The sequence below is a fragment of the Lepus europaeus genome, chromosome 17 (genome assembly GCF_033115175.1).
Source record: "Lepus europaeus isolate LE1 chromosome 17, mLepTim1.pri, whole genome shotgun sequence".
NCBI lineage: Eukaryota > Metazoa > Chordata > Mammalia > Lagomorpha > Leporidae > Lepus > Lepus europaeus.
In genome coordinates this window covers 32,490,427-32,514,822 of record NC_084843.1, presented here as the reverse complement: position 1 = coordinate 32,514,822, position 24,396 = coordinate 32,490,427, and the positions used below count along the sequence as shown (strand labels likewise).

The 24,396-nt window shown below is 41.0% G+C and overlaps 1 protein-coding gene across 1 annotated transcript in view; it reads right to left on the bottom strand.

The window, feature by feature from the left end:
* The window catches only part of TM9SF3 (transmembrane 9 superfamily member 3), a 72,005-nt gene that overhangs the window by 42,370 nt on the left and 5,239 nt on the right, over nucleotides 1–24,396 (bottom strand). Inside the window, exons 2-5 of the mRNA XM_062213907.1 lie at nucleotides 17,812–18,007; nucleotides 5,743–5,865; nucleotides 1,454–1,614; nucleotides 637–714 (exon numbers count right to left, since the gene is read on the bottom strand). Coding sequence (XP_062069891.1) covers nucleotides 637–714; nucleotides 1,454–1,614; nucleotides 5,743–5,865; nucleotides 17,812–18,007 — 558 coding nt within the window. The remainder of the gene's footprint in view (nucleotides 1–636; nucleotides 715–1,453; nucleotides 1,615–5,742; nucleotides 5,866–17,811; nucleotides 18,008–24,396) is intronic.

Below are 24,396 nucleotides of genomic sequence, written 5' to 3'. Positions count from 1 at the left end.
CCTTTCAAGGGCCACGGATGATTTGGCTCCTGCAACCTTGCTGACTTCATCTTCTGCTCATCTTCAAACCACAAGCAGGTCCCCACTTTAACAGGCTTTTAATAAGTGTTGCCTCTGCCTGGAATACACTTCCCCCAAACATCCACATCCTTTATTTCCTACAACTCCTTTAAGCTTTTGATCCTGAGTTTAAAGGAAACCACTAGGTATACCAAAGTACGCAGACCTTAAGTTTCACAAGTGCAGTTACCCACACAGAGAAGCCTCCAACAGTCCAGCACTGTCTGTTTTAAATCTAATTTAAGTTTCAGTTCTAAGAAGCCCATTTAACAACCATGGATATGAACTGCATTCTCCCATATTATAGCCTTCTTTGAAGAGTAACATTTTGGCTTCCCATATGCTGTATTCTTCCTTGTGTATCTCTTAATTATTTTAAACTACAGGCATGAAAAAGTGAGCTTTTGATTGCCCTTCTACCACCTCCTACCACCCTATGACACCCCCAGGTCATACTTGCAATCATCATTAGCTAAATCTTGAAATCCACAGCTTTCATTCAGCACAGTTCCTTGCATATGGCAGGTCCCCTGTGTTTGTTAACCTGGTGCAAAGCTATACAAACTATTTACCTACCCTGTGTTGAAAAAAAGATGGATCCAGATATTTGTCAAATCGATCTTCAAATTTTACATCGGATTTTTTCCATTTTACCTGAAAAAAAATGTTTTTCCATTTAAAAACCAAGGCCAATAAACAAATCAACAATTGCTGACAACACCTTAAGCAAAATTTCAAAAGATTTACAAACTTAGAATTAAAAATAAAAAAACAGTGCAAAGTTACTGACAATCGGTGAAGCTTAAAAAGACATTACAAAAACTAATCCAAGTTTTCTGTGTATTAATTAAACTTACAACTTCAAGGGATCATTTCAGTTTTCAATTGTTTTTTACTCTTGACTTAAACATTCTGACCTGAAAAATGTGTTAAGAACTGACTTAACAGAAGCACGTCACAAGTGTTTAAACTAATTTGAATTTATCCTTATGCGTTATTTTTATTACAACTATCAAATTTCTTCATGTTTAGCTATTCAAGTATTATTTGCACTAGGAATATGTGCACAAAGCTTGAACACTACTATTATCTACTAGTAACAGAGTCATCCCAGTTACAAGGAAAATAAATGGCAGTTCTAATAGCAAACTGTACTGTAAAAAAACAAATAGTAGGTCTCACAAATACTTAACTGGCATCTAACATGAGAGACCTGAAACAAACCTACTGCCTGCTTTTAGGAGGCTACTAGGCACACTGAGAAAACAGAACAATAGTAATATTTTGAAATGTCCCATTTCAAGCCACATTTCATTTACTGAAGTTTGAAAACACAATTGCTGACATTAGATCACAAACACATCTTCCTGCACACAATTATTTTAATACTCACAGAATAAGACATCTGGATTTTAGTATTTGGAACCAGTTTCACCTTTCCTTCACTAGTTAGGTTAACATCAACAATTCGGTTTCCATTAAAACCTATTTCAAGTTTTTTGTAGGTCCAAAGATAGTAATCTTCTCCATTTTCATCTGCTTCACCAACAATACCTACAAAAGAAAAAACACTTTATACAAGGTAATACCACTTAACATTTAATATATCCTAGAAGGTAATGCACATTCAAATGTTTTTGTATATAAAAGCATTTATCACTACTATTGCTTATAGGCAGAACAAGGCAGAAGTGCAGGCAGGACTTCTGCTCTTTGTTAACTACCTAGCAAACACACACCATGGCCATTCCACATCAAATAAGTGATGAACAGAGGCCATTGCTGTGGCACAGAAGATTAAGCTGCAGCCTGCAGTGCCAGCATCCCACGTGGTTGCCAGTTCGAAACCTGGCTGCTCCACTTACAATCCAGCTCCCTGCTAATGCACTTGAGAAGGCAGTGGAGGATGGCTCAAGCCCTTGGGCCCTGCCACCCATATGGAAGACCTGGAAGAAACTCCTGGCTCCTAACTTCAGCCTGGCCTAGCCCTGGACATTGGCTGCAGCCATTTGGGGAATAAACCAGTGGGTGGGAGTTCTCTCTCCCCACTGCACCCTCTCTTTTCTCCTCTATTTTTGCCTTTCAAATAAATTTTAAAAAAAAATCTTTAAAAAAATAATGAACAGTTCAGCATAAGGTACCATTAATTTGATCCCCAAAGTTCGTAACTGTCATTAGTTTCACCTTCTCTGTAACAATTATCACCTTATATGTGCATACTATTTAGCATCCCAAAATTTCAGTTCTTCTATATCGCCTTCTGTAAGGTTACTTCACCACTAGTTCTCAAAAAAAAAAAAAAAAGAAAAGAAAAGAAAACCAAGGTTTCCAGAGGCCCAGTATAACACCTTCTCCAATAACCTATAATCTACCCATTCCTAATAAGATGCACATTTGTATACGTGGGTCTCAAACTTAAAATGCCTCCTCTTGGGACCAGCGCTGTGGCGAAGCGGGTTAATGCCCTGGCCTGAGGTGCCAGCATCCCATATAGGACCCAGCTGCTCCACTTCCAATCTAGCTCTCTGCTATGGCCTGGGAAAGCAGTAGAAGATGGCCCAATTGCTTGGGCCCCTGCCCACATGAGAGACCCAGAAGAAGCTCCTGGCTCCTGGCTTTGGATTGGCGCAGCTCCAGCCGTTGCGGCCAATTGGAGAGTGAACCATCGGATAGAAGACCTCTCTCTCTCTGCCTCTCCTCTCTCTGTTAACTCTTTCAAGTGAAAATAAATAAATCTTTTTTAAAAAATGCCTCCTCTTTATACCTCAAGTTCTGTACCTGTCCACAGAAAGTCATTAAAATGAAAGAAGTGAAGATAAACAGTCATGAGGCAATAGTTTAAAATGATCACTTTGATCATGATTTGCGATATTGAAGGTAAAATTTCAAAAATGTGAGGACAGTAGATGGTAGCTGAGGAATCATCTCTTGTTCCCTGTCAGCATTTCTCCAGTGTCTCCCCCCCTCCCCCCCCCCCCCCCCCCCCGCCAAGCCTGTATACTTCCCAAGAGCCTTAAGCTCTGTAAGTTACTGAAGGCCTTACTGCCTTGGTCAGTGCACCCTGTTAAAGCATTAGAAAAAAAAATAAGATGATTTCTTAGAAAGGATTATTTGATTATTGACAAAAATGATTCTTTCTAATGATATAAATTCAAGAAGTATAGTTTTGTTTTGTTTGGGGTTGTATAGGAACAATGAAATTCTTCTGGCTGGCGCCGTGGCTCAACAGGCTCATCCTCCGCCTTGCGGCGCCGGCACACCAGGTTCTAGTCCTGGTCGGGGCGCCGGATTCTATCCCGGTTGCCCCTCTTCCAGGCCAGCTCTCTGCTATGGCCAGGGAGTGCAGTGGAGGATGGCCCAAGTGCCACCTCTCCGTGGGAGATCAGGAGAAGCACCTGGCTCCTGGCTTCGGATCAGCGCGGTGCGCTGGCCACAGCACGCTGGCCGCAGCACACCAGCCACGGCAGCCATTGGAGGGTGAACCAACGGCAAAGGAAGACCTTTCTCTCTGTCTCTCTCTCTCACTGTCCACTCTGCCTGTCAAAAAAAAAAAAAAAAAATTCTTCTAATAATGAATTTCATTAAGGTTTGCTTGCCTGTCTACTCTGAAAGCCAGATTTTGGAGGCAGACAAAATATCAAATAAGAAGCTATTCTCTAAGAGGCTTTTAAAATCAACTCTGAAACCTTTACCCCAAAAAATCAGAGAAGAACTTTTTTTTCTCCATACGGGGATTCTCCAAGGCTCAGACATTATAGGACATCCAGAAGTATCTCCCCAAAGACGGCACAACCTGGAGTTCCAGGGTTGAAAAATATTTACACATTTACAATTTTAAGACAAAAAAAGCACAGTTGCCAATGTTGTTAAAGAAGCTTACAGGGGCCAGCTCTGTGGCATAGCGGATAAAGCTGCAGCCTGCAGTGCCGGCATCCCATATAGGTGTGGGATTGACTCCTGGCTGCTCTACTTCCAATCCAGCTCTCTGTCACTTCCTGGGAAAGTAGTGGAGGATGGCCCCAAGTCCTGTGGCCTCTGCATCTGTATGGGAGACCCAGAAGAAGCTCCTGGCTCCTGGCTTCAGATCAGCAGAGCTCTGGCCTTTGCGGCCTTCTAGGGAGTGAACCAGCATATGGAAGACCTCTCTCTCTCTCTCTCTCTCTCTCTCTCTCTCTCAACCAGCATATGGAAGACCTCTCTCTCTCTCTCTCTCTCTCTCTCTCTCTGCCTCAGCCTCTTTGTAACTCTGCCTTTCAAATAAATAAATAAATCTTTAAAAAAAAAAAAAGCAGGAGCAGCAGCAGCTTATAGCACTGACTGAAAAACACTTAAGGAGTCAGAAAAGAAACCCATAAGCAATTTTTTTAAAAGAAAAAAAGGGAGGAAACTGCTCTCTCACCAAAAGCTAAGGGAGCTCAGACTAATGGAATCTCATATATATATATATATATATATATATATATATATATATGAGATTATATATGTATAGGCTCATAAAACTTTAGTCAATATTCACTACCTCAGAGTTGATCAGAAATGTCTGTGTTGCTGTAACTCTAATTACAATGATTTATATGAAATGCTTACTACATATACCTATTTAACGTGCAACAGTAAAGATGAGGCACACAAATATCTGAGATTAACTTTCTTACAAATTCCATTTTATTATAACAGTGAACTCTGCTCTATTCAGTCTTTCATAGTTTGTTGCTTACGAGCACAGTAATCGGCTAACAATCTTTAAAAATCTTTCGTCCAAAGACAAAAAAAGAAAAAACATTATGAGAAAAATGAAATCAAACATGATGGCCATATCAGGCCACACTTTGCATTGTAATTTTTTTTTTTTTTTGGACAGAGGGGACAGTGAGAGAGACAGAGAGAAAGGTCTTCCTTTGCCATTGGTTCACCCTCCAATGGCCACTGCGGCCGGCGCACCACGCTGATGCAAAGGCAGGAGCCAGGTGCTTCTCCTGATCTCCCATGGGGTGCAGGGCCCAAGCACTTGGGCCATCCCCACTGCACTCCCTGGCCACAGCAGAGAGCTGGCCTGGAAGAGGAACAACCAGGACAGAATCCAGTGCCCCAACCGGGACTAGAACCCGGTGTGCTGGTGTCGCCCAACATAAATGATTTCTGGATTATGCAAAATCTATAACTATACCACAGCTCTTCTCCATTAACATACATGAGCAAGGGCTAAAACATAAAATATTTTAAATATTTGGAATTTGGAAAATAAGAGGAATTAGCAAAGTAAGCTATTTCAGAAACTATCACACCTAAAAATCATATTAACACAGTACTACAGGCAGAATCATATTTCAAAATCTTATTCAGTTCCTACAATTGTTTTTTAAAAACACAAAGTAAAATAAGATACAAGAAAAATAAGAGCAGAGGATATTTCAGACTGTCCAAAGAACTTTTTAATTCCTTGAATCTGAGAAGTTAAACTGTATGAAAGTTATATTTAAGCAGAATTTCAAGTAAGGTTTGGTCTTGTCAAAAATCACTAATAACAAAAGACCATAAAATTGGAAGTAAAATCATTCAGTGGAAAATACTGAAGACATTTACACAATGATCCAGGATCCAATCACTTTAACAGAGTGATTACATAAATGTTGATTATTATACAAACATTCCCAAACTCTAAATATAACATGTAACACTTACCCCATATTGGTAAGTCATCTATGTACATCTGGTACCAGTAGTGATTTTTGATGGCATACACAAATGCATCTCTCTTTTCTTTATCTAAGTCAATTTCACAGTAAGTGGCTGGCATCACATCATCTGCGTAAATTAAAAATTATAATTTACCCACTGGATTGCAAAATAGTTACAGGAAAAATAACAAGAAAAAAAGTCAACATTTCCTTAAGATTTCTATACATAACAGTTGAATCTGTACTATTCATGTATCTTTTAAGGTTTTTTTTATAATCAAAGACTCGATCTTTATTTTCAAAGATTATCTAAGAAATTCTCTCTTATATAAAGAAAATTACACAAGAACATTTACAAATGAAGTTTAGGGGCATGGCGTAGTAGGTAAAGCTGCTGCCTGCACTGCCAGCATCCCATTTGGGCGTTGGTTCAAATCTTGTCTGTTACACTTCCAATCTAGCTCCCTGCTATGGGCTGGGAAAGCAGAAGATGGCCCCAAGTCCTTGGGCCCCTGTGGAAGAAGCTCCTGGCTCCTGGTTTCTGCTAGGCTCAGCTCCAGCCATTGTGGCCATCTGGGCAGTGAACCACCGGATGGAAGACCCCTCTCTCCCTCTCCCTCTCACTCTCTCTAACTCTGCTTTTCAAATAAATAAATACATCTTTAAAAAAAAAAAAAAGATAGTTGTTTGGCACACAATAGCTTAAACAATTAAAAAAATTCAAAGGAACTTTAAAATGGATAAATTGGTTTAATGAATAAATCCAGCAAGCATCAGTACTTGGAAATTCTCCCAAAGTCCCTTTAAGATGAGTCATTTCCACCCTTAACTGCTATCAAAACTACTACTACCATAATTCCATACAGATGGTCTCTAACTTACAAATCTAGTATTTCAAAATCTATTAATGTTTCTAATGAAACAAAACAAAATAAAAATACCTACAAATATTCTAATTGTCAATCAAAAGATTAAACTTTTGGTATGTCACTTAAGCAATTAAAAACTAAAAAAGAAAGCCCAGGTCTGTTTTTATATTTTTTGTACTACAATAATGGTTATTTAGAATCTGAAATGCAGTTCTCCCAAAAAACATACACAAACTTCTTAAATACTAATTCAAACGTTTTAAACATAAAGTATAGTTGAACCATGAATTTATGGTCACCTACAACATTATTTCTGTAGAAAACAGCAATCTGAGTTACAACTCAAGACATGTGGCAACATTCTCTCTCCAACACTCAACAGAGAACGGCTTCCCTTTACTAAGCCCAAAGAGAAAATCCCAAAACCCCCAACACCAAGATGCCAGTGAACACTGAAGTCCCATGAAATACAGGAAAATACTCTCACCCTCAAAGTGGGAGAAGAAAATTGCTTTTTCTGCAACAACAATGATGCCTACAAAGATCTCTTTTCTACTCAGTTCCTTCTACACAGCAAGCAACTTAGGATTCTCATAATGATAAAAACTGAGGCTCAGCAGGGAAGCAAGGGAAGGTTAGGAAACTGAGACAGCTAAAAAGGGTCCCTGCAGCAGGAATCGGCACTGGCAGCAAGGGCGCCCCAGATGAGGTTTCTGTGAAGTGTGATCACAGATAAATGGCAGCAGGCCATCGCTGCTGCAGAGCAGACAGCCAGAATCAAAGGAGCTCAGACTTGGAGGGTAACATATGGCTGCAGCAGCTATGGGAGACCTCACAGCTCCCTCTGCAAAGCCACTTAAGTCCTGGCTGTTACACACATGTGACAATGGTCATTAGCACTTTGGTGGTTTTTGAAGAAGTTCTGATACACTATATGACACCTCTCTCAAGACTCTTGTCTGAAATTTAGTTCAGCTCTGTCTTCCAACTGACCTATTACCCCACCCTCTCTGCCTATGGGCCATGAACCTCACAGATTAGCAGTTCCCACACACATGGTGCTGCCCTGGCCTCTGGACTTTTGTACTCCTGCTGTTAACTCCACCTCATATGCCCATCCTAGAATCCTGTCACTCATAGCCCCCCTGTCCTCTACAGGCCAGCTAGTCCCCAATTCCCCACCCTCACACCTTTCACATCCCATAGCCTATCCCTATCCTTTTCTCTGAAGCCCCAAGGTTTGCTCTACCCAGTTTCCTTATGGCACAGAGGCCTACACAACTTTTTAACTTCACAGGAGCATGTCAGTGCCTTAAAAACACCATTAGATCTTGAGAGCTATGTCCAGAACTACTTACAACCTTTTCATCCCCAGCTACGCCTGCTTCAGTATCCTGCACAGAGTAGCAATATTTTAATTTTTTTTTTTTTTTTTTTTGACAGGCAGAGTGGATAGTGAGAGAGAGAAAGAGAGAAAGGTCTTCCTTTTTTTGCCGTTGGTTCACCCTCCAGTGGCCGCTGCGGCTGGCACATCGCGCTGATCCGAAGCCGGGAGCCAGGTGCTTCTCCTGGTCTCCCATGCGGGTGCAGGACCCAAGCACTTGGGCCATCCTCCATTGCACTCGCGGGCCACAGCAGAGAGCTGGCCTGGAAGAGGAGCAACCGGGATAGAATCCGGCGCCCCAACCGGGACTAGAACCCGGTGTGCCGGCGCCGCAAGGAGGAGGATTAGCCTGTTAAGCCACGGCGCCGGCCACAATATTTTAATTTTAAGAATAAAATTCTCCATTTATTTAACAAAGAAAATCATTAGTTATACCAAAGTACACACATACACATGCATCTATGTATGAATGGATACCTGCATATATGTGTGTAGGAGAAAAGACAATAAAACAAATGAAATTTTGAACAGGATCTCTCAGAAAGAATGAGAAGGAGGGTGAAGGGTATCCTTCAGTGATATATTAAAAAAAAAAAAAAAATTGGAGTAAAAGGAAAAGCCTAGGGCTGGTGCTGTGGCACAGTGGGTTAAAGCCTCAGCCTGCAGCACTAGCATCCCATAGGGGTGCCAGTTCGAGTCCCAGCTGCTCCAATTCTGATTCAGGTCTCTGTTATGGCCTGGGGAAGCAGTAGAAGATGGCCCAAGTCCTTGGGTCCCTGCACTTGCCTGGGAGACCCAGAAGTTACTGGCTCCTGGTTTTGGATCAGCTCAGCTCTGACCGTTGCGGTCATTTGGGGAGTGAACCAGCAGATGGAAGACCTCTCTTTCTCGGGCTCTACCTCTTTCTGTAACTGTCTTTCAAATAAATAAAACAAATCTTTAAAAAAAAAAAAAGGAGGCGGGCAGCCAATCATGGCGGGCTGCAAAAAAGGGCACTGGTTGGTCATATTTTAATGAAATTCCTCTTCAGACAAGTAAAAAAAAAAATACAAACATCACAAATAACTGAAAAACAAGCACTTCTCTCAGGATAGAGCCACTCTGAAGTCAACTAATACAATGGGTATTAACATGCCAAATCAATATTCAACAATCTAATTGGAAAACAAATCTGAGAAACTTATCACCATAAATCATTGCTTTAAAATTATAATAGGTTTGGGGTTGGCACTGTGGTGTAACAGGTAAAGCCACTGCCTGTAGTGCCAGCATCCCATATGTGCGCCAGTTCAAGTCCTGGCTGCTCCATTTCTGATCCAGCTCTCTGCTTTGCCCTGAGAAAGCAGAAGAAGTCTGCCACCAAGTCCTTGACCCAGAAGAAGCTCCTGGCTTCAGATCAGCCCAGCTCCAGCCCCTGCAGCCATTTAGGGAGTGAACAAGTGGATGGAAGACCTCTCTCTCTCTCTCTCTGCCTCTCTGTAACTCTTTCAAATAAATAAATAAATCTTTTTTTTTTAAAAAATTAATAGGGTATACCTTTCTCAGATAAAACACATACTTGGGGAGCCAGCGCTATGGTTCACTTGGTTAATCCTCCACCTGCAGCACCGGCATCCCATATGGGCACCGGGTTCTAGTCCCGGTTGCTCCTCTTCCAGTCCAGCTCTCTGTTGTGGCCCGGGAAGGCAGTGGAGGATGGCCCAGGTGCTTGGGCACCTGTACCCATGTCGGAGACCAGGGGGAAGCACCTGACTCCTGGCTTCAGATCGGCACAGCATGCAGGCCGTAGCAGCCATTTGGGGGTGAACCAACGGGAAGGAAGACCTTTCTCTCTGTCTCTCTCTCTAACTCTGTCAAAAAAAAAAAAGAAAAAGAAAAACCACATACTTGGGAATTCTAAAGATACAGGTAAGATTTTACCAACACAAACTGGCCTCTTTTCCTAGAGAGTTTGAGAAGCAGTTTAATTTAATTTATTTATTTCAGAGCCAGAGAGACAGAGGGCTCCCATCCACTGGTTCACTCCCCAAATGCCTGTAGCAGACAGGGCTGGGCTAGGACAAAGCATTCCAATATGGGATACAGGAATCCTAAGTGGCAACTTAACCTCTAGGCCAAACAGTGACCCTGTAGATGCTTTTAATGTGGAAATAAATAAAACTCAAGTTGTAAGGTAGCAAATGCTAAGTGATTTTTCAAATAAAAAGCAAAGTTAGATTTTGCAAACTGTACCCCAACACATCTTTCATCAATTCTCATTAAAACTCCAGGTTTTAATGAGACTGAATAAACACATGTAGCATCGAGAAAAGAATGTCATAATTATTCTCAGGTTCTCTAAGAATGTATCATGCTGCACTTTACCTTATCTTTTGATAACACTACTAAATTAGAAAATCAGATATGTACTATTTCAAATTCAGCAGCCCTTGCCAGGGTCTCTCAAGAAATCACTATGAGAATATATAATCACTATTATAGAGAAATGGGAAGCAACATGAGTTGTAGTCTGAGCTCCCCTATTTCCTGGCTATGTGAATAAAAGTCATTACCCTCAACTGTGAAACAGACACAACATCTGTACTATCTCTTTCCCAGAGTTAAGAACTCATTGTTCCCTATCTTCAAAGACAATATTCTTGAGTCTCCTTGGGCCTTACATTCCTTTCAGAATCCAATGAAAACAGTATCTCCCTTCGCCCCCAAAAAAAGCTCATTCACATAATATTAAGTGTACCATTTCAGAGAGCCTGTGAAGAGGAATCCTGAAGCCTGAAACACACAGCGTTACTGGTTGAATTCTGTGTACTCAGAGCCTACCACAGTGCTGGAATACAGGAAGGCATTCCAGTAACAACCACACAAATTAAAGAAAATATGGACTGGAAAGCCTGGTGTATCACAGTCAATTAAAAAAACTACATGAAGAGTACTGATTAACTAACCAACTCAACTGGCAGTATAAACTGCAGTTTTTCTGTGGATGGCAACATGTACCCATGAGGAGCAGGTGTTTAGCCTAGTGGTTATGATGACCATACCCCACATGAGTACCTAGGTTTGATTCCTGGCTCTGGTTTCTGATTCCAGTTTCTTGATAATGTGGATTCCAGGAAACAACAGTGATGGCTGGAGTAGCTGGGCTCCTGCCAGTCATGTGGAGACCTCATTGCATGCCAGCTCCCAGCTTCAGCTTGGCCTAGCCCTGGTCACTGCAGGCATTTGGGGAGTGAATGAGTAGGTAGCAGAACTCACTCTTGCACATAGATGCATTTGGTCTCTCTCTGTATCTCAAATAAATAAATTTAAAAAATTCTAAGGAAACATTCTAAAAGTGTTTATACCCTTTGATTCAGTAGTCTAAGAACTTATCCAAATAAAAGATTCAGAGACTCATTACTTAAGTGCAAGGAAAGTCAAACACATTGTTATTTTTAATAGTAAAAAACAGGGGGCCGGTGCTGTGGCGTAGTGGGTTAACGTCCTGGCCTGAAGTGCTAGCATCCCATATGGGTGCTGGTTCTAGTCCTGGCTACTCCTTTTCCAATCCAGCTCTCTGCTATAGCCTGGGAAAGCTGTGGAAGATGGCTCAAGTGCTTGGGCCCCTGCTCCCGCATGGGAGAGACCCGGAAGAAGCTCCTGGCTTCTGACTTCAGATCGGCTCAGCTCCGGCCACTGCAGCCATTTGGGGAGTGAAGATGTAAGCCCAAATCTCTTTCTCTCTCTCTCTGCCTTTCAAATAAATAAATAAATATTTTAAAAAATAAATACATATATAACTTTTTCAGTTAAAACAGTGAGAACAGTGTCTGGCAAATAATGAGAACTAAATAAGGGTTTGTTAAACTAAAAAATTACACAACAAAAGCTCAATTTTAGAATACTTTTAAACAATGTGGATGAACAGGAAAATAAAAAGTGCTGAAGAAAATATACTAAAATGTCAAATGGTAATTGTATCCAGGCGATTTTTTATTTTCTTCTTTATATTTTCCTGTAGTTCCTAATTGAATACACTGAACATATATCATTTCTGGAAAAGGGAAAAACAGATGGACAATGAGAGATGACTAATAATGGGAAAAATAGAACAGAAGGACACGTACGCAAAGGGAGGAAACTGGTGTCATAGAGCTCAAGACACACTTAAGACTCAAGGCACTACAGACCTAAAAAGCAGGGGGTACAGGGAGGGCACTATGGTGTGGCAGGCTAAGCTGCTGCTTGGGACATCAGTACCCCAATAGTGCGTGGGATGGAGTCTCACCTCCACATCTAACCCAGCTTCCTGTTAATGCACACCCTGGGAGGTAGCACAGGAGGGCTCAAGTGGTTGAGTTTCTGCCATCCATGTCGGAGACCTGGTCAGAGTCCCAGGCTTCACCCTAGCCCAGACCTAGATGTTGTGGGCATCTGGGGACTGAACCAGTGGATAGAAGGTCTCTCTATGTCTCTGTTGCTCTGCCTACCAGATAAAAAAAATAAACTTTATAAAAACGACAAAAAAGATAAACAACAGTATAAAATATGTATTTGGAGGGAATGGATACCCAAGTCCCCTCCTCCACTCATCACACAGCTAGATGAATGATGTCAACTCAGTCCCTACAGCAGACCAGAGACAGAGGCAGTTTCCTCTTAAACTTCTGGAGAGCTGCGTAGTCCAGGCTGATCTCTAGAGGGCAACAGTGCATAGTGAGGTTGAGAACAGCCAAGACTGAAACTCAGGGAACCAGAAAAACTTCAGGCAGTCCAAAAACTAAGCAGTCCAAGGCATTTCTCTATCTGCAGTACTTTCACCTTAACAATTCACTCTACAGAAGAACATCTTTTAATTTGGGATATTCAAAGAAGAGAAAATTCAAGGGAATATTAATAGAATAAATGAGGGGACCAAAATTGTGGTGCAGCAGGTTATTAAGCCATCACTTACAATGCCTGTATCCTGTACTGAAATGTTGGTTTGAGTCCCAGTTACTGTTTCCAGTCCAGCTTCCTGCTAATGTGCTTGGTAAGACAGTGGAATTATATGGCCCAAGTACTTAGGCCCCAGTAGGAGATCAGGATGGAGTTCCTGGCTCCTGGCTTTGGCCTGGTCCAGACATGGTTGTTGGCAGTCACCTGGGAGTGAATTTGCCTTTCAAATAAAAATCTTTTAATAAAATAAAATAAATGAAGAAATCCTCCAGAAGTCATTGAAATTTCAATGATTAATAACCTGCATCAAGAATTTTTAATGGGTTGGGCCCAGCACTGTAGCACAGCAGGTTAAAGCCCTGGCCTGAAGCGCTGGCATCCCATATGGGTGCTGGTGCTAATCCTGACTGCTCCTCTTCCGATCCAGCTCTCTGCTATGGCCTGGGGTAGCAGCAGAAGATGGCCCAAGTCCTTGGGCCCCTGCACCCCTGTGGGAGACTGGGAAGAAGCTCCTGGCTTTGGAGTGGCCTAGCTCCGGCCATTGACACCATTTAGGGAGTGAACCAGCAAATGGAAAACCTTTCTCTGTGTCTCTCCCTCTCACTCTCTGTAACTCTGCTTCTCAAATAAACAAATAAAATATTAAAAAAAAAAAAAGAATTACTATCCATATCATCTAATTATCATAAGAACAAGATTTATTAAGAACTTATTATGCCTTAGTAGCTGAGGATGCAATGGTGAATAAGAAAGCTACTGTCCCTGCCCTGGAGGAACTACCAGGCTAGTGCTGCAGCTTGGAGACAAAATTGTATAATCAATCAACTAATTTAAATCACTAATACCAAATCAATTGTAACTACAGACCCATACATACTATGCGCTATCAGTATTTGTAGCAATTATCACTTCTTTATTTTTATTTTATTTTTTGGATAAGAAGAATTAGTGAGAGACAGACAGACAGATAAAGAGAAAGGTCTTCCTTCCATTGGTTTACCCCCCAAATGGCCACTACGGCCAGCACGCTGCGCCAGGAGCCAGGTGCTTCCTCTTGGTCTCCCATGTGGATGCAGGGCCCAAGCACTTGGCCCATCCTCCACTGCCTTCCTTGGCCACAGCAGAGAGCTGGACTGGAAGAGGAGCAACCGGGACAGAATCCGGCACCCCGACCGGGACTAGAACCCGGGGTGCCGGCGCCGCAGGCGGAGGATTAGCCAAGTGAGCCATGGTGCCGGCAGATTATCACTTCTTGAATATAAACTATGGACTGGACATTTTGACAAATGCTCTACATGCATAACCTCATTTAAACATGAATATGATTCTATGATTTAGATATTATTCCCTACACTTCAAAGAAGAGGAATACAAGATCAGAGAAATTGAGTATTTGTTTCAATCACAAAGGCAGGCAGAGGAGGATCTGGGATGTGCCAAGTCTCTCTGACCATAAAGCACACGTCCTTTCCTATCCATTACGGCGAAGTTCCAACAGGTATCCTCTAAAATGAGAGGGTAATGAATTCAAGCTTGGTTCAATTTAAGACTGTCATTCTATATTTAATGTATTTTCTCTAAAGAGTCTGAGTTTGGCAATTTTGCCTAATGCCAGTACACAGACTATTAGGAAAAAAAAAAGTTGTACATAAAAATCTTAAGAGGTATTCTACTTTAGACTTAAGACTATCATTAAGTAATCTCTTTAGTGATCTTCATTTTATAAAAAGATATCAATCCATTTAGCCTGACAGAATCTACTAGTTTGGAAAAAAAAGATGAATGTGTATACATATGTATATGTAGATATAATTTTTTCAGGTTTCACAGTAATTCCAAAAGTTTTATTTGAATATGCTTTCAGAACAATCTTTAAAAGTCAAATGTTTAAGGGATACAAGATTAACGATACAAATACTTCCAGAGCTCACATACAGAATGTTTTAGTTCCCATTACATTCTTAGTATGCTATGATATGCCATTATCAAATCATTTCATCTCTGGGCCTCTGTGAGAAGAAACTGGATGACACAATCTCTAAGGAACATACTACTTTTAAAATATTAACGACAGCCGGCCGGCGCCGCGGCTCACTAGGCTAATCCTCCGCCTTGCGGTGCCGGCACGCCAGGTTCTAGTCCCGGTCAGGGCACCGATCCTGTCCCGGTTGCCCCTCTTCCAGGCCAGCTCTCTGCTGTGGCCAGGGAGTGCAGTGGAGGATGGCCCAAGTGCTTGGGCCCTGCACCCCATGGGAGACCAGGAGAAGCACCTGGCTCCTGCCATCGGATCAGCGCGGTGCGCCGGCCCCAGCACACCTACCGCGGCGGCCATTGGAGGGTGAACCAATGGCAAAAGGAAGACCTTTCTCTCTGTCTCTCTCTCACTGTCCACTCTGCCTGTCAAAAAAAAAAAAAAAAAAAAAAAAAAAAAATAAAATAAAATATTAACGACAGCCAAGAACACTTTTCAAAGCACGACCTACCTTATCTTTGAACTGATTAAGCGAAGAGTTAGAGTAGAGGGAAAAGAGAACTCTGATCAGCATTTACTGTTTCATCTGGACCACTTCATCAAGCAACGTCTGCAGCATATCCACACCAGAGGAGGTGCAGAGATGACAAAACCCCAAGAAACCACACCAGTTTTCAAGTTTTTCTTCTTTTAATCTAAAAATGCTTAGTCTAAAAAGAAAATAAATCCTACTTTCTTGAACAGGAAAACATTCTCCTTCTGTTTAACTGGCTTCTCCATCTCAGCCTGAAGGAACTAAATAGAGATGTTGAGATTCTTCTCTAGCAAATAGGGTGAAGGTTTCAAAAACAGCTGAAACCAAAGTAGCACAGTACTCAGTTTTTTGCCTAATCTCTCTTGCTGATCCCTCTTTAATAAACCAGAAATGTCCATGAAATATAGAAGCCCACAAAATAAAGAAAAAAATAAAGAAGGTGACTAAGTATAGTATTGAAGTTCTTAAAGATCACATATTCTGGTTTAAGTTTTCTCTTTTTTGTGATTGAATGTTTAAATTACCTGATTAATTTAAAACACAAGCCTCAGGACATGTTTACAAATAATGTATAAAATTACAAGCCATACCACTGTGGTTTAAAATTATAATAACTTTATAATTAATCCCCAAGGGATACAATAAGGAGAAAAGGAATTTAAGTATGTATACCTATTCTCAATTATAACCCAAAAAATTCTAAAAACAAGAATAGAACATAACGAATCAAAATTAGAGTAACATCATCTTTAAATTATTTCATTTCACATCTTCTTCTGTAAAGCACTAAAAATGCCAAAAGTCATTTACTCATTTTCCAGACAATAAATCAAAACTAGAGTAAACAACTGTACTAAAATTAATATACTACAAGAAATGAAATTAAAATTCAAAGCCCCTGGTTACAAAAGTTATGTTCTATTCAAAAACCAAGGCACCTAATCAAAGATTCTACAAAAATTCAATCATTTCAAGTTCTGTTCACTGTGCTAGAAATGCCTTTGTAGGAAATGCACTGACAAACTTCACAGAGTCAAATGGCTTGGCAAGACACTTGCATAACATATAGATGAGTTTTCCCAAGTTTTCAGTCTTTGACTTAAAATGTAAATATCCTATAGATGCTGAGATGATAAATTAACATAACACTGATGAATACAGCCCAATCACTGGAACAAGTTTGAATTTGAGGCTTTACATGAAATCTTCTGAGCATCCACACTTCCCATTACTTCCCATTACCTCCAGAAATTACTTGGTTAGGAATCTCTGAAGGTCCTCTCAGGCTAGTTTGTCTAACCACTAAAGGATTTACTAGAAACCACTTTTTAGAAAAAGTGTTAGAAAAATACAATGTTATATACAATTATTTTATTAGTCTATAAATACTCAAAATAGGCCGGCACCGTGGCTTAACAGGCTAATCCTCCGCCTTGCGGCGCTGGCACACCGGGTTCTAGTCCCGGTTGGGGCGCCGAATTCTATCCCGGTTGCCCCTCTTCCAGGCCAGCTCTCTGCTATGGCCCGGGAAGGCAGTGGAGGATGGCCCAATTGCTTGGGCCCTGCACCCGCATGGGAGACCAGGAGAAGCACCTGGCTCCTGGCTTCAGATCAGCACGATGAGCCGGCCACAGCGGCCATTGGAGGGTGAACCAATGGCAAAAAGGAAGACCTTTCTCTCTGTCTCTCTCTCTCACTATCCACTCTGCCTGTCAAAACAAAAACAAAAACAAAACAAACAAACAAACAAGAAAACCAAACCAGCATCCATATGGGATGCTGGCAGAAATAAAAAAGGCCGGCGCCATGGCTTAACAGGCTAATCCTCCACCCTTCGGTGCCGGCACACGGGGTTCTAGTCCCGGTTGGAGCGCCGGATTCTGTCCTGGTTGCCCCTCTTCCAGGCCAGCCCTCTGCTATGCCCCGGGAGTGCAGTGGAGGATGGCCCAAGTGCTTGGGCCCTGCACCCCATGGGAGACCAGGAGAAGCACCTGGCTCCTGCTTTCAGATCAGCACAGTGTGCCGGCTGCAGCACGCTGGCCATGGCAGCCACTGGAGGGTGAACCAACGGCAAAAAGGAAGACCTTTCTTTTTGTCTCTCTCTCTCACTATCCACTCTGCCAAAAAAGAAAAAAAAATACTCAAAATAAATCTTTGTTGTTACTAATATATATTTCTTAAAAGAAATACACTTAACTAACAGATTATAATTTTTTTAGTCTTGAGCAGGGCTTCTCATCAGAGGGTGATTAACAATGTTTGGAGATTTTTTTCGTTGTCCAACAGAATGGTGCAGCTGGCCTCACTGCAAAACATCCTTCAACGTATGCGACAGACCCACACAACAAACATCTGGTTCCAGTGTCCATAGTTCCAAAGTTAAGAAATCTACTTACCTTTAAATTTAATATCCAGACCACTAAATTCCAACTCAACCCCTTGAAGGGCTTCTCCCAGAGTTTCATGGTAATGACTGATACTTTTTTTTGACCCCACACAAAATGGAAGTGAAAAGTACTTGTATGTTTCTTGACGATTATGGTAGGGCCCAACAGTATTCATCCATAAGACAACTTCTTCTTTATCTTGATACTGAAACAAAAAAACAAGTAACAACATAAATATGTATTTTAATCTAATTCAAATTAGTTATTTAAATTTATTTGTTGTAAACAATAGTGTACTGTCTCTTTGGAAAGTTATAAAATACTAGAAGCTTACTTCCTTTGTTTAAAAAAAAAAAAGATTTACTTATTTGAGAGGCAGAGTTACAGAGAGGCAAAGGCAGAGAGAAAGAAGTCCTCCATCCACTCGTTCACTCCCTGAAATGGCCACAACGACCAGAGCTGAGCTGATCCAAAGCCAGGAGCCAGGAGCTTCTTCTGGGTCTTCCATGTGGGTGCAGGGGCCCAAAGACCTGGGCCATCTTCCACTGCTTTCCCAGGCCATAGCAGAGAGCTGGATCAGAAGTAGAGCAGCCAGGACTCAAACCAGCGGCCATATAGGATGCTGGCACTACAGGTGGTGGCTTTACCTGCTATACCACAGCGCCAGCCCCTGGAAGCTTACTTTGATGACTACTGTTCAAAATTTTTTTTAAAGATGTATTTATTTATTTATTTATTTATTTGAAAGGCAGAGTTAGAGAAAGAGAGGGAGAGTAAGAGAGAGAGATCTTCCTCCACTGGTTCACTCCCCAAATGGCCACAATAGCCAGAGTTGGGCCGATCTGAAGCTAGGAGATAGGAGCTTCTTCCTGGTCTCCCACATGGGTACAGAGACCCAAGCACTTGGGCCACCTTCCACTGCTTTTCCAGATGCATTAGCAGGGAGCTGGATTGGAAGTGGGGCAGCTGGGATTTGAATGGGCATCCATGGCAAGTAGTACAGGTGGCAGCTTAACCTGCTACAGCACAGTGCTGATCCCAACCACTGTTCAAATTTTAAAAATGGAACTTTGAGGGGCTAGCATTGTGGCCTGGCAGGTAAATCCACTGCCTGCAATGCTGGCATCCCAAATGGGTACTGATTCGCGTCTTGACTGCTCCACCTCCTAGCCAGCTCCCTACTAATGGTCCAGGAAAAGCAGTGGATGGCCCCAGTACTTGTGCCCCTGCCACCCATGTGGGAGATCCGGAAGAAGCTCCTGGCTTCGGCGTGGCCTAGCCCTGGCTTTGCAGGCATCTAGGGAGTGAATCAACGATGACAGATCTCTCTCTCTCCCTCTCTCAACTCTAATTTTCAAATAAATCAGTAGATACCAAAAAACAAAACAAAAATCCCTAACTTCGTCAGCAAGCATAGATAAAACTGAATCTCCTTTCTAGTCTTTCACACAGCCACTGGTCACAGTACTGAAGACAGAAATAGCTAAACCAGAGGAAGAAAAGTCACACTATGAAATCTCCTCAAGTCCATTCTGTTATCAGCTTGAAAGATATGTACTGTCTGTATATTTCGTTACATCAGTGAATACTGACTGTACTTAGCTAAATCTGGAGTATGGCCCAATGCCTTTAGGTAACTGACTTTATCTTATTAGGGTCCAAATCTGCCAAAGATTTCTAAGATCTCTACAAGTTTAAAATTCCAATGATTCATGTAAACCAATTACTCAAGTAATTTAAAACTCGTAATTGTAATTGGCAGTATAAATTAAAGACAAGGAATGCATTTAAGTCAGCTGATAGTGTAGAAGTTAATTCATTGAATAATTATTTACTGTCTTGTGACAACAACTATATTTATAGCTGAAAATCCAGCAATGAACATGATGTGTTCCTTGCCTTCTGGAGTTTAAAGGGAAAGGTGAACATTGAGCAAGCAATTATAAGACAGGCTGCTCTGCAGCATACAACAGAAAAAGCTATCCAAAGCCTATTACAAAATCATCATCTTCAACTTTTCATCTAAAACTAATTAATAAACATGTTCAATAAAAATGTAACATCACCAAAACCAAACTCATCCTTCCGAAGCCCAACTACCCCACCTTTGTTTTTCTAATGGAACTACCCATTCTCTCAGACATGAAGACTTGAAACTCCAATTCCCTCTGCATTCTAGAGAACCAAAAATATTAACTTGTCTACTCTTACCCAAAGCATCAGCCTCTTCCTTTTTATTCACATCATCAGCACCCTAAAACTTAGATCCAAGGACTTCACCTTCAAACACTATAAATACTTAATGTCTTACTGTTCATATAAAACATCATCCAAGTAGTCAAGGAAAGAAATCTCACTTTTTTAATATGTATAAGACATGTACCATGTCTTATTAAGTATTAGTATTAGGTATTAAGGACATAAAGATAAAGAACACACTTTCTTTCTATCATGAACTTCACAATCCATAGTGAAACTAGATAAGTAAATGATTAACAATGAAGAAATGTTACAGTTAATGAAGGGCTATTACAACAATAATAAAAGAATGATTAATTGTGTTTTGGCAAAGAAAGGTCAGGACGAATAATCATACAGAAAATCACAAGCTGTTTTAAGTGAGTTCAAACAACTATAGATAATCTTCATGTGCAAGGCAACGAATCAAAGGTCTGAATGTTAATGCATCCACATATCCTCATTCATCATCTTTTTACCTTAGAAGGTTGACAAATGTTTTATATGACACCACTCTTCCATCAAGGTTCATAGTTACATAGCACTAACCAATCAACTTATTCCTCTCTGCTGTATGTATCTTCAAAATTCTTCTCAATACAGTGCTCTAAACTAACTGGCCAGAAATAGTACTAGAAATGAAACCTGTTCACAAAGCTAAATCCTTTCTGCATAGTACAATGTGCCCAACAAATACTCAATAAATATGATAGGAAAACGCTTAAGAAATGCTGAAATGTTGTCCACCAATAGCCTAGTAAGAGAAGTCTGAGATACAAGCAGCAACAGTGCCTACTGACTGCGACAGTATGTTGTTGAGAATGTATACATTTAAGATTAGAATTCATGGGGCCGGCACCGTGGCGCAGTGGGTTGATGCCTCTGCCTGCGGCACCAACATCCTATGTGGGTGTGGTTCTGGTCCTGGCTGCTCTTCTTCCAGTCCAGTTCTCTGCTGTGGCCTGGGAGGGCAGTGGAGGATGGCCCAAGTCCTTGGGCCCCTGCACCCATGTGGGAGACCGGGAAGAAGCACCTGGCTCCTGGCTTTGGATCAGCACAGCTCCAGCCGTACGGCCATTTGTAGAGTGAACCAATGGACAGAAGACCTTTTTCTCTCTCCCTCTCACTGTCTGTAACTCTACCTCACAAATAAATATAATAAATAAATAATAAATAAAATATTAAAAAAAAAAGATTAGAATTCTTGAGGACCTTGCGGAAATGTTATAAACCAAAGTTGTGAAAACAAGCACCAAGACACCTTTCCCATAAATCCCCATGCAAATATTCCTTTAAAAATAAACAAAATATTGAACATACATTTAAAAATAGGGCATTTGTTTATCTACACAAACTGAAACATAGGATTAAAACAAATTAGGGGTCACAGTATATGTTAAACTACTTGTTCTGAAGTCACACATTTTAAAAAAGCTTTTTTGTGAGAGCCACAGAGACAGAACAGAAAGAGAGAACTCCCACCTGCTGGTTCACTCTCCAAATGCCTTCGATGGAGCCAGGAATTTCTCCCACAGTGGCAGAAATTCAATTATTCAAGCCATCACTGCTGCCTCCCTGGGTCTGCATTAGCAGGTAACTGGAGTCAGGAGTCAGAGCCAGGAACAGAACCAAAGGACTCCATGCTGGCATCTTTTAATAGTTAAGCTAATTGCTGGCTCCCTGAAGTCATTCATTTTAAACAGTCTAGAAACCTTAATAGAGTGGGAGAGCTGCGTTGATGTGATGCAAGTACTATTACAATGTGTAAACTACTTTGTGATCCTTTCTGGGACAAGGACAGAAATACTAATTAGAAACACGCACAGAGTTTAGAGTGAATAATAACACAAAATAATGTGATTTTTCCTTTTATATTGTTCCTTATTATGCAAACCATGGTCAAATACAATGAAATTAAAATGTTTGCTTTCATCCCAGTCCTTGATTATCCCTGAGAATAAGGGTTCCCAAGACAAGATCAAGAGATCTTCCTCAAGAGAGAAAATGTGTTTTGAAACATGTTGCTAATAGAAACTACCAAAGGGAAGAGTCTTTTAAGGAGAAAACAAAACAGAATAACAAAAATAAAACAAATCTTTCTAGTTCCTGAGCTCTCCTACTTTGTGGGAGGGGAGAGTCAGGTAAGACTCTTTCCTCTACCACTCTACTTCTCAGGAATGCTTGGCCAAATAGCTAGTATAACTCGCTTCCAAAACACTCCAGGAAATCCTACCAAAAATTTTAAAACACTTTTCCTTGAAAAAAAACTTTGAATGAACCAGTGGCACTGAAAATAACATTTTTAACTTACCTCCAAAGTGTAACCAAGAGAAGGGGAAAGTCAAGGAAGGACAGCAGTGATTAGGAAACCCCTGAGCATGGCAAGAATTCCTCTCATTTGAGGCCTCCTTGGGAAGTGGCCAAGGAAGACAAGGCTAATTCAGGCTACCTGCATTTTTTCGAGATTTATTTTATTTATTTGAAAGGTACAGTTACAGAGAGGGAAAGAAAGGGAGAAACAGAGACAGAGAGAGATCTTCCATCCACTGATTCATTCCCCAAATGGCTGCAATGGCCAGGGATGGCCAGACTGACGCCAGGAACCAGGAGCTCCTTCTGGGTCTCCACATGGGTGCAGGGGCCCAAGCACTTGGGCCATCTTCCGCTGCTTTCCCAGGTATATTAGCAGGGAGCTGGATTAGAAGTAGGGCTGCAGGCAGTGGCTTTACCCACTATGCCACAACGCCTGCCCCTACCTGCATTTTCCAGCTCTCTGAAGAATGTCACTATTAAGATTCAACGTATGAGCTGTCCACTCCAGTCTAAATGGCTTATGACATTGTCTTCTTTTCCTTTTCTGTTCTATTTTGTTTCCTTTGCTCTCCTTTTCTTCACTTAGCCAAATTCTACTTATCCTTCAGAGTTGCTCAATTCCTTTCTCAAATCTTCAGATAAAGCTAAAGCAACCAATTCTTAACTTGACATGTTCTCACCATCTTCTGTAACAGTAACTACACTAGCAAATTCTTTTTTTTTTTTTTTAAAGATTTATTTATTTACTTGAAAGGTAGGGTTAACAGAGAGGCACAGAGACATGTATCTTTCATTGGTTTACTCCCCAAATGGCCTCAACCCCTGGAGCTGGGCTAGGCCAAAGCCAGGAGTTTCTTCCTGATCTCCCACGTGGGTGCAGGGGCTCAAGCACTTGGGCCACCCTCTGCTGCTTTCCCAGGTCCATTAACAGGGAGCTGGATTGGAAGTGGAGCAGCTGGGTCTCTAACCAGTGCCCATATGTGATGCTGGTATCTCAGTAGGCAGCTTAACCCGCTACACAATGCTGGCTCCAGTAGAAAACTCTTAACATGCACATATCATGAGGTATAATTCTAAAATCATTTCATCAACATTTAATCCTCTCAAAACTCTATAAGACAGGTCCTATTATTTTCCCATTAAAAACAAAAAACAAAAACTAAAGAACAGAGATGTTGAGTCATTTGTCCAACATGACATAACTATTCAGTATCAAGTTTACAAACCCAGAGCTATACTTTTGTGAATTCCTGGTCAGCTTCATCAACTAAAGAACACAAACTCAATGAAATACAAAGCAAGTGCACCTGTGCGAAGCAACGAAAGACAGTACTAAATACTGAACAACTTTTCCATTTGAGCCTTTAATCTGCCCTAAAAAGGAAAATCTTCCTAGGAAGCTACATGTGCTCTAATCTCAGAAGCTCGAGAAGTCTCCAATGCGGGAACCCTCTTACTGAAATACTTTCATACTTCGAGGGGGGCACCAAAGCTTCCTCCCTGATAGAATTCATGTGCTAATTTTTTCAAGAGGAATACTGTAGGAGATAATGCTGCTGACATGCACATGTAAAATCTGAATACAGAAATCAGAATTTGACAGACAGGAAAAGGACTGAGGACTCAGCATAAGCACCCAAACGCTGTTTTTTGTTTTCAAGGGAAAGGTAAAAACAAACAAAAACATGTTTACTTTTAAATATCTACCACAGAAGGTAAAATCCAGTTCTGGAAAAATTTGTCTATTCAAACCACACATCAGAATTCTAATACAAATAAATCAGAAATAGTCTCTTGTGATAACTGCTCTCTCAAAATAGCTTTGTACCTAAATAAGCTGCTAGTCTATCACTGAGTACAGCTGAAAATAGGACAATGAATTATGGAATTTCTTAAAAAGTAGATCTATATTAGAGAACTTACAAATTCACTTACAGTGAACAGTTTATTCTCAAATAAGGTTTTTATTTATTTTTATTTTTTTGACAGGCAGAGTTAGACAGTGAGAGTAAGACAGAGAGAAAGGTCTTCCTTTTTCCACTG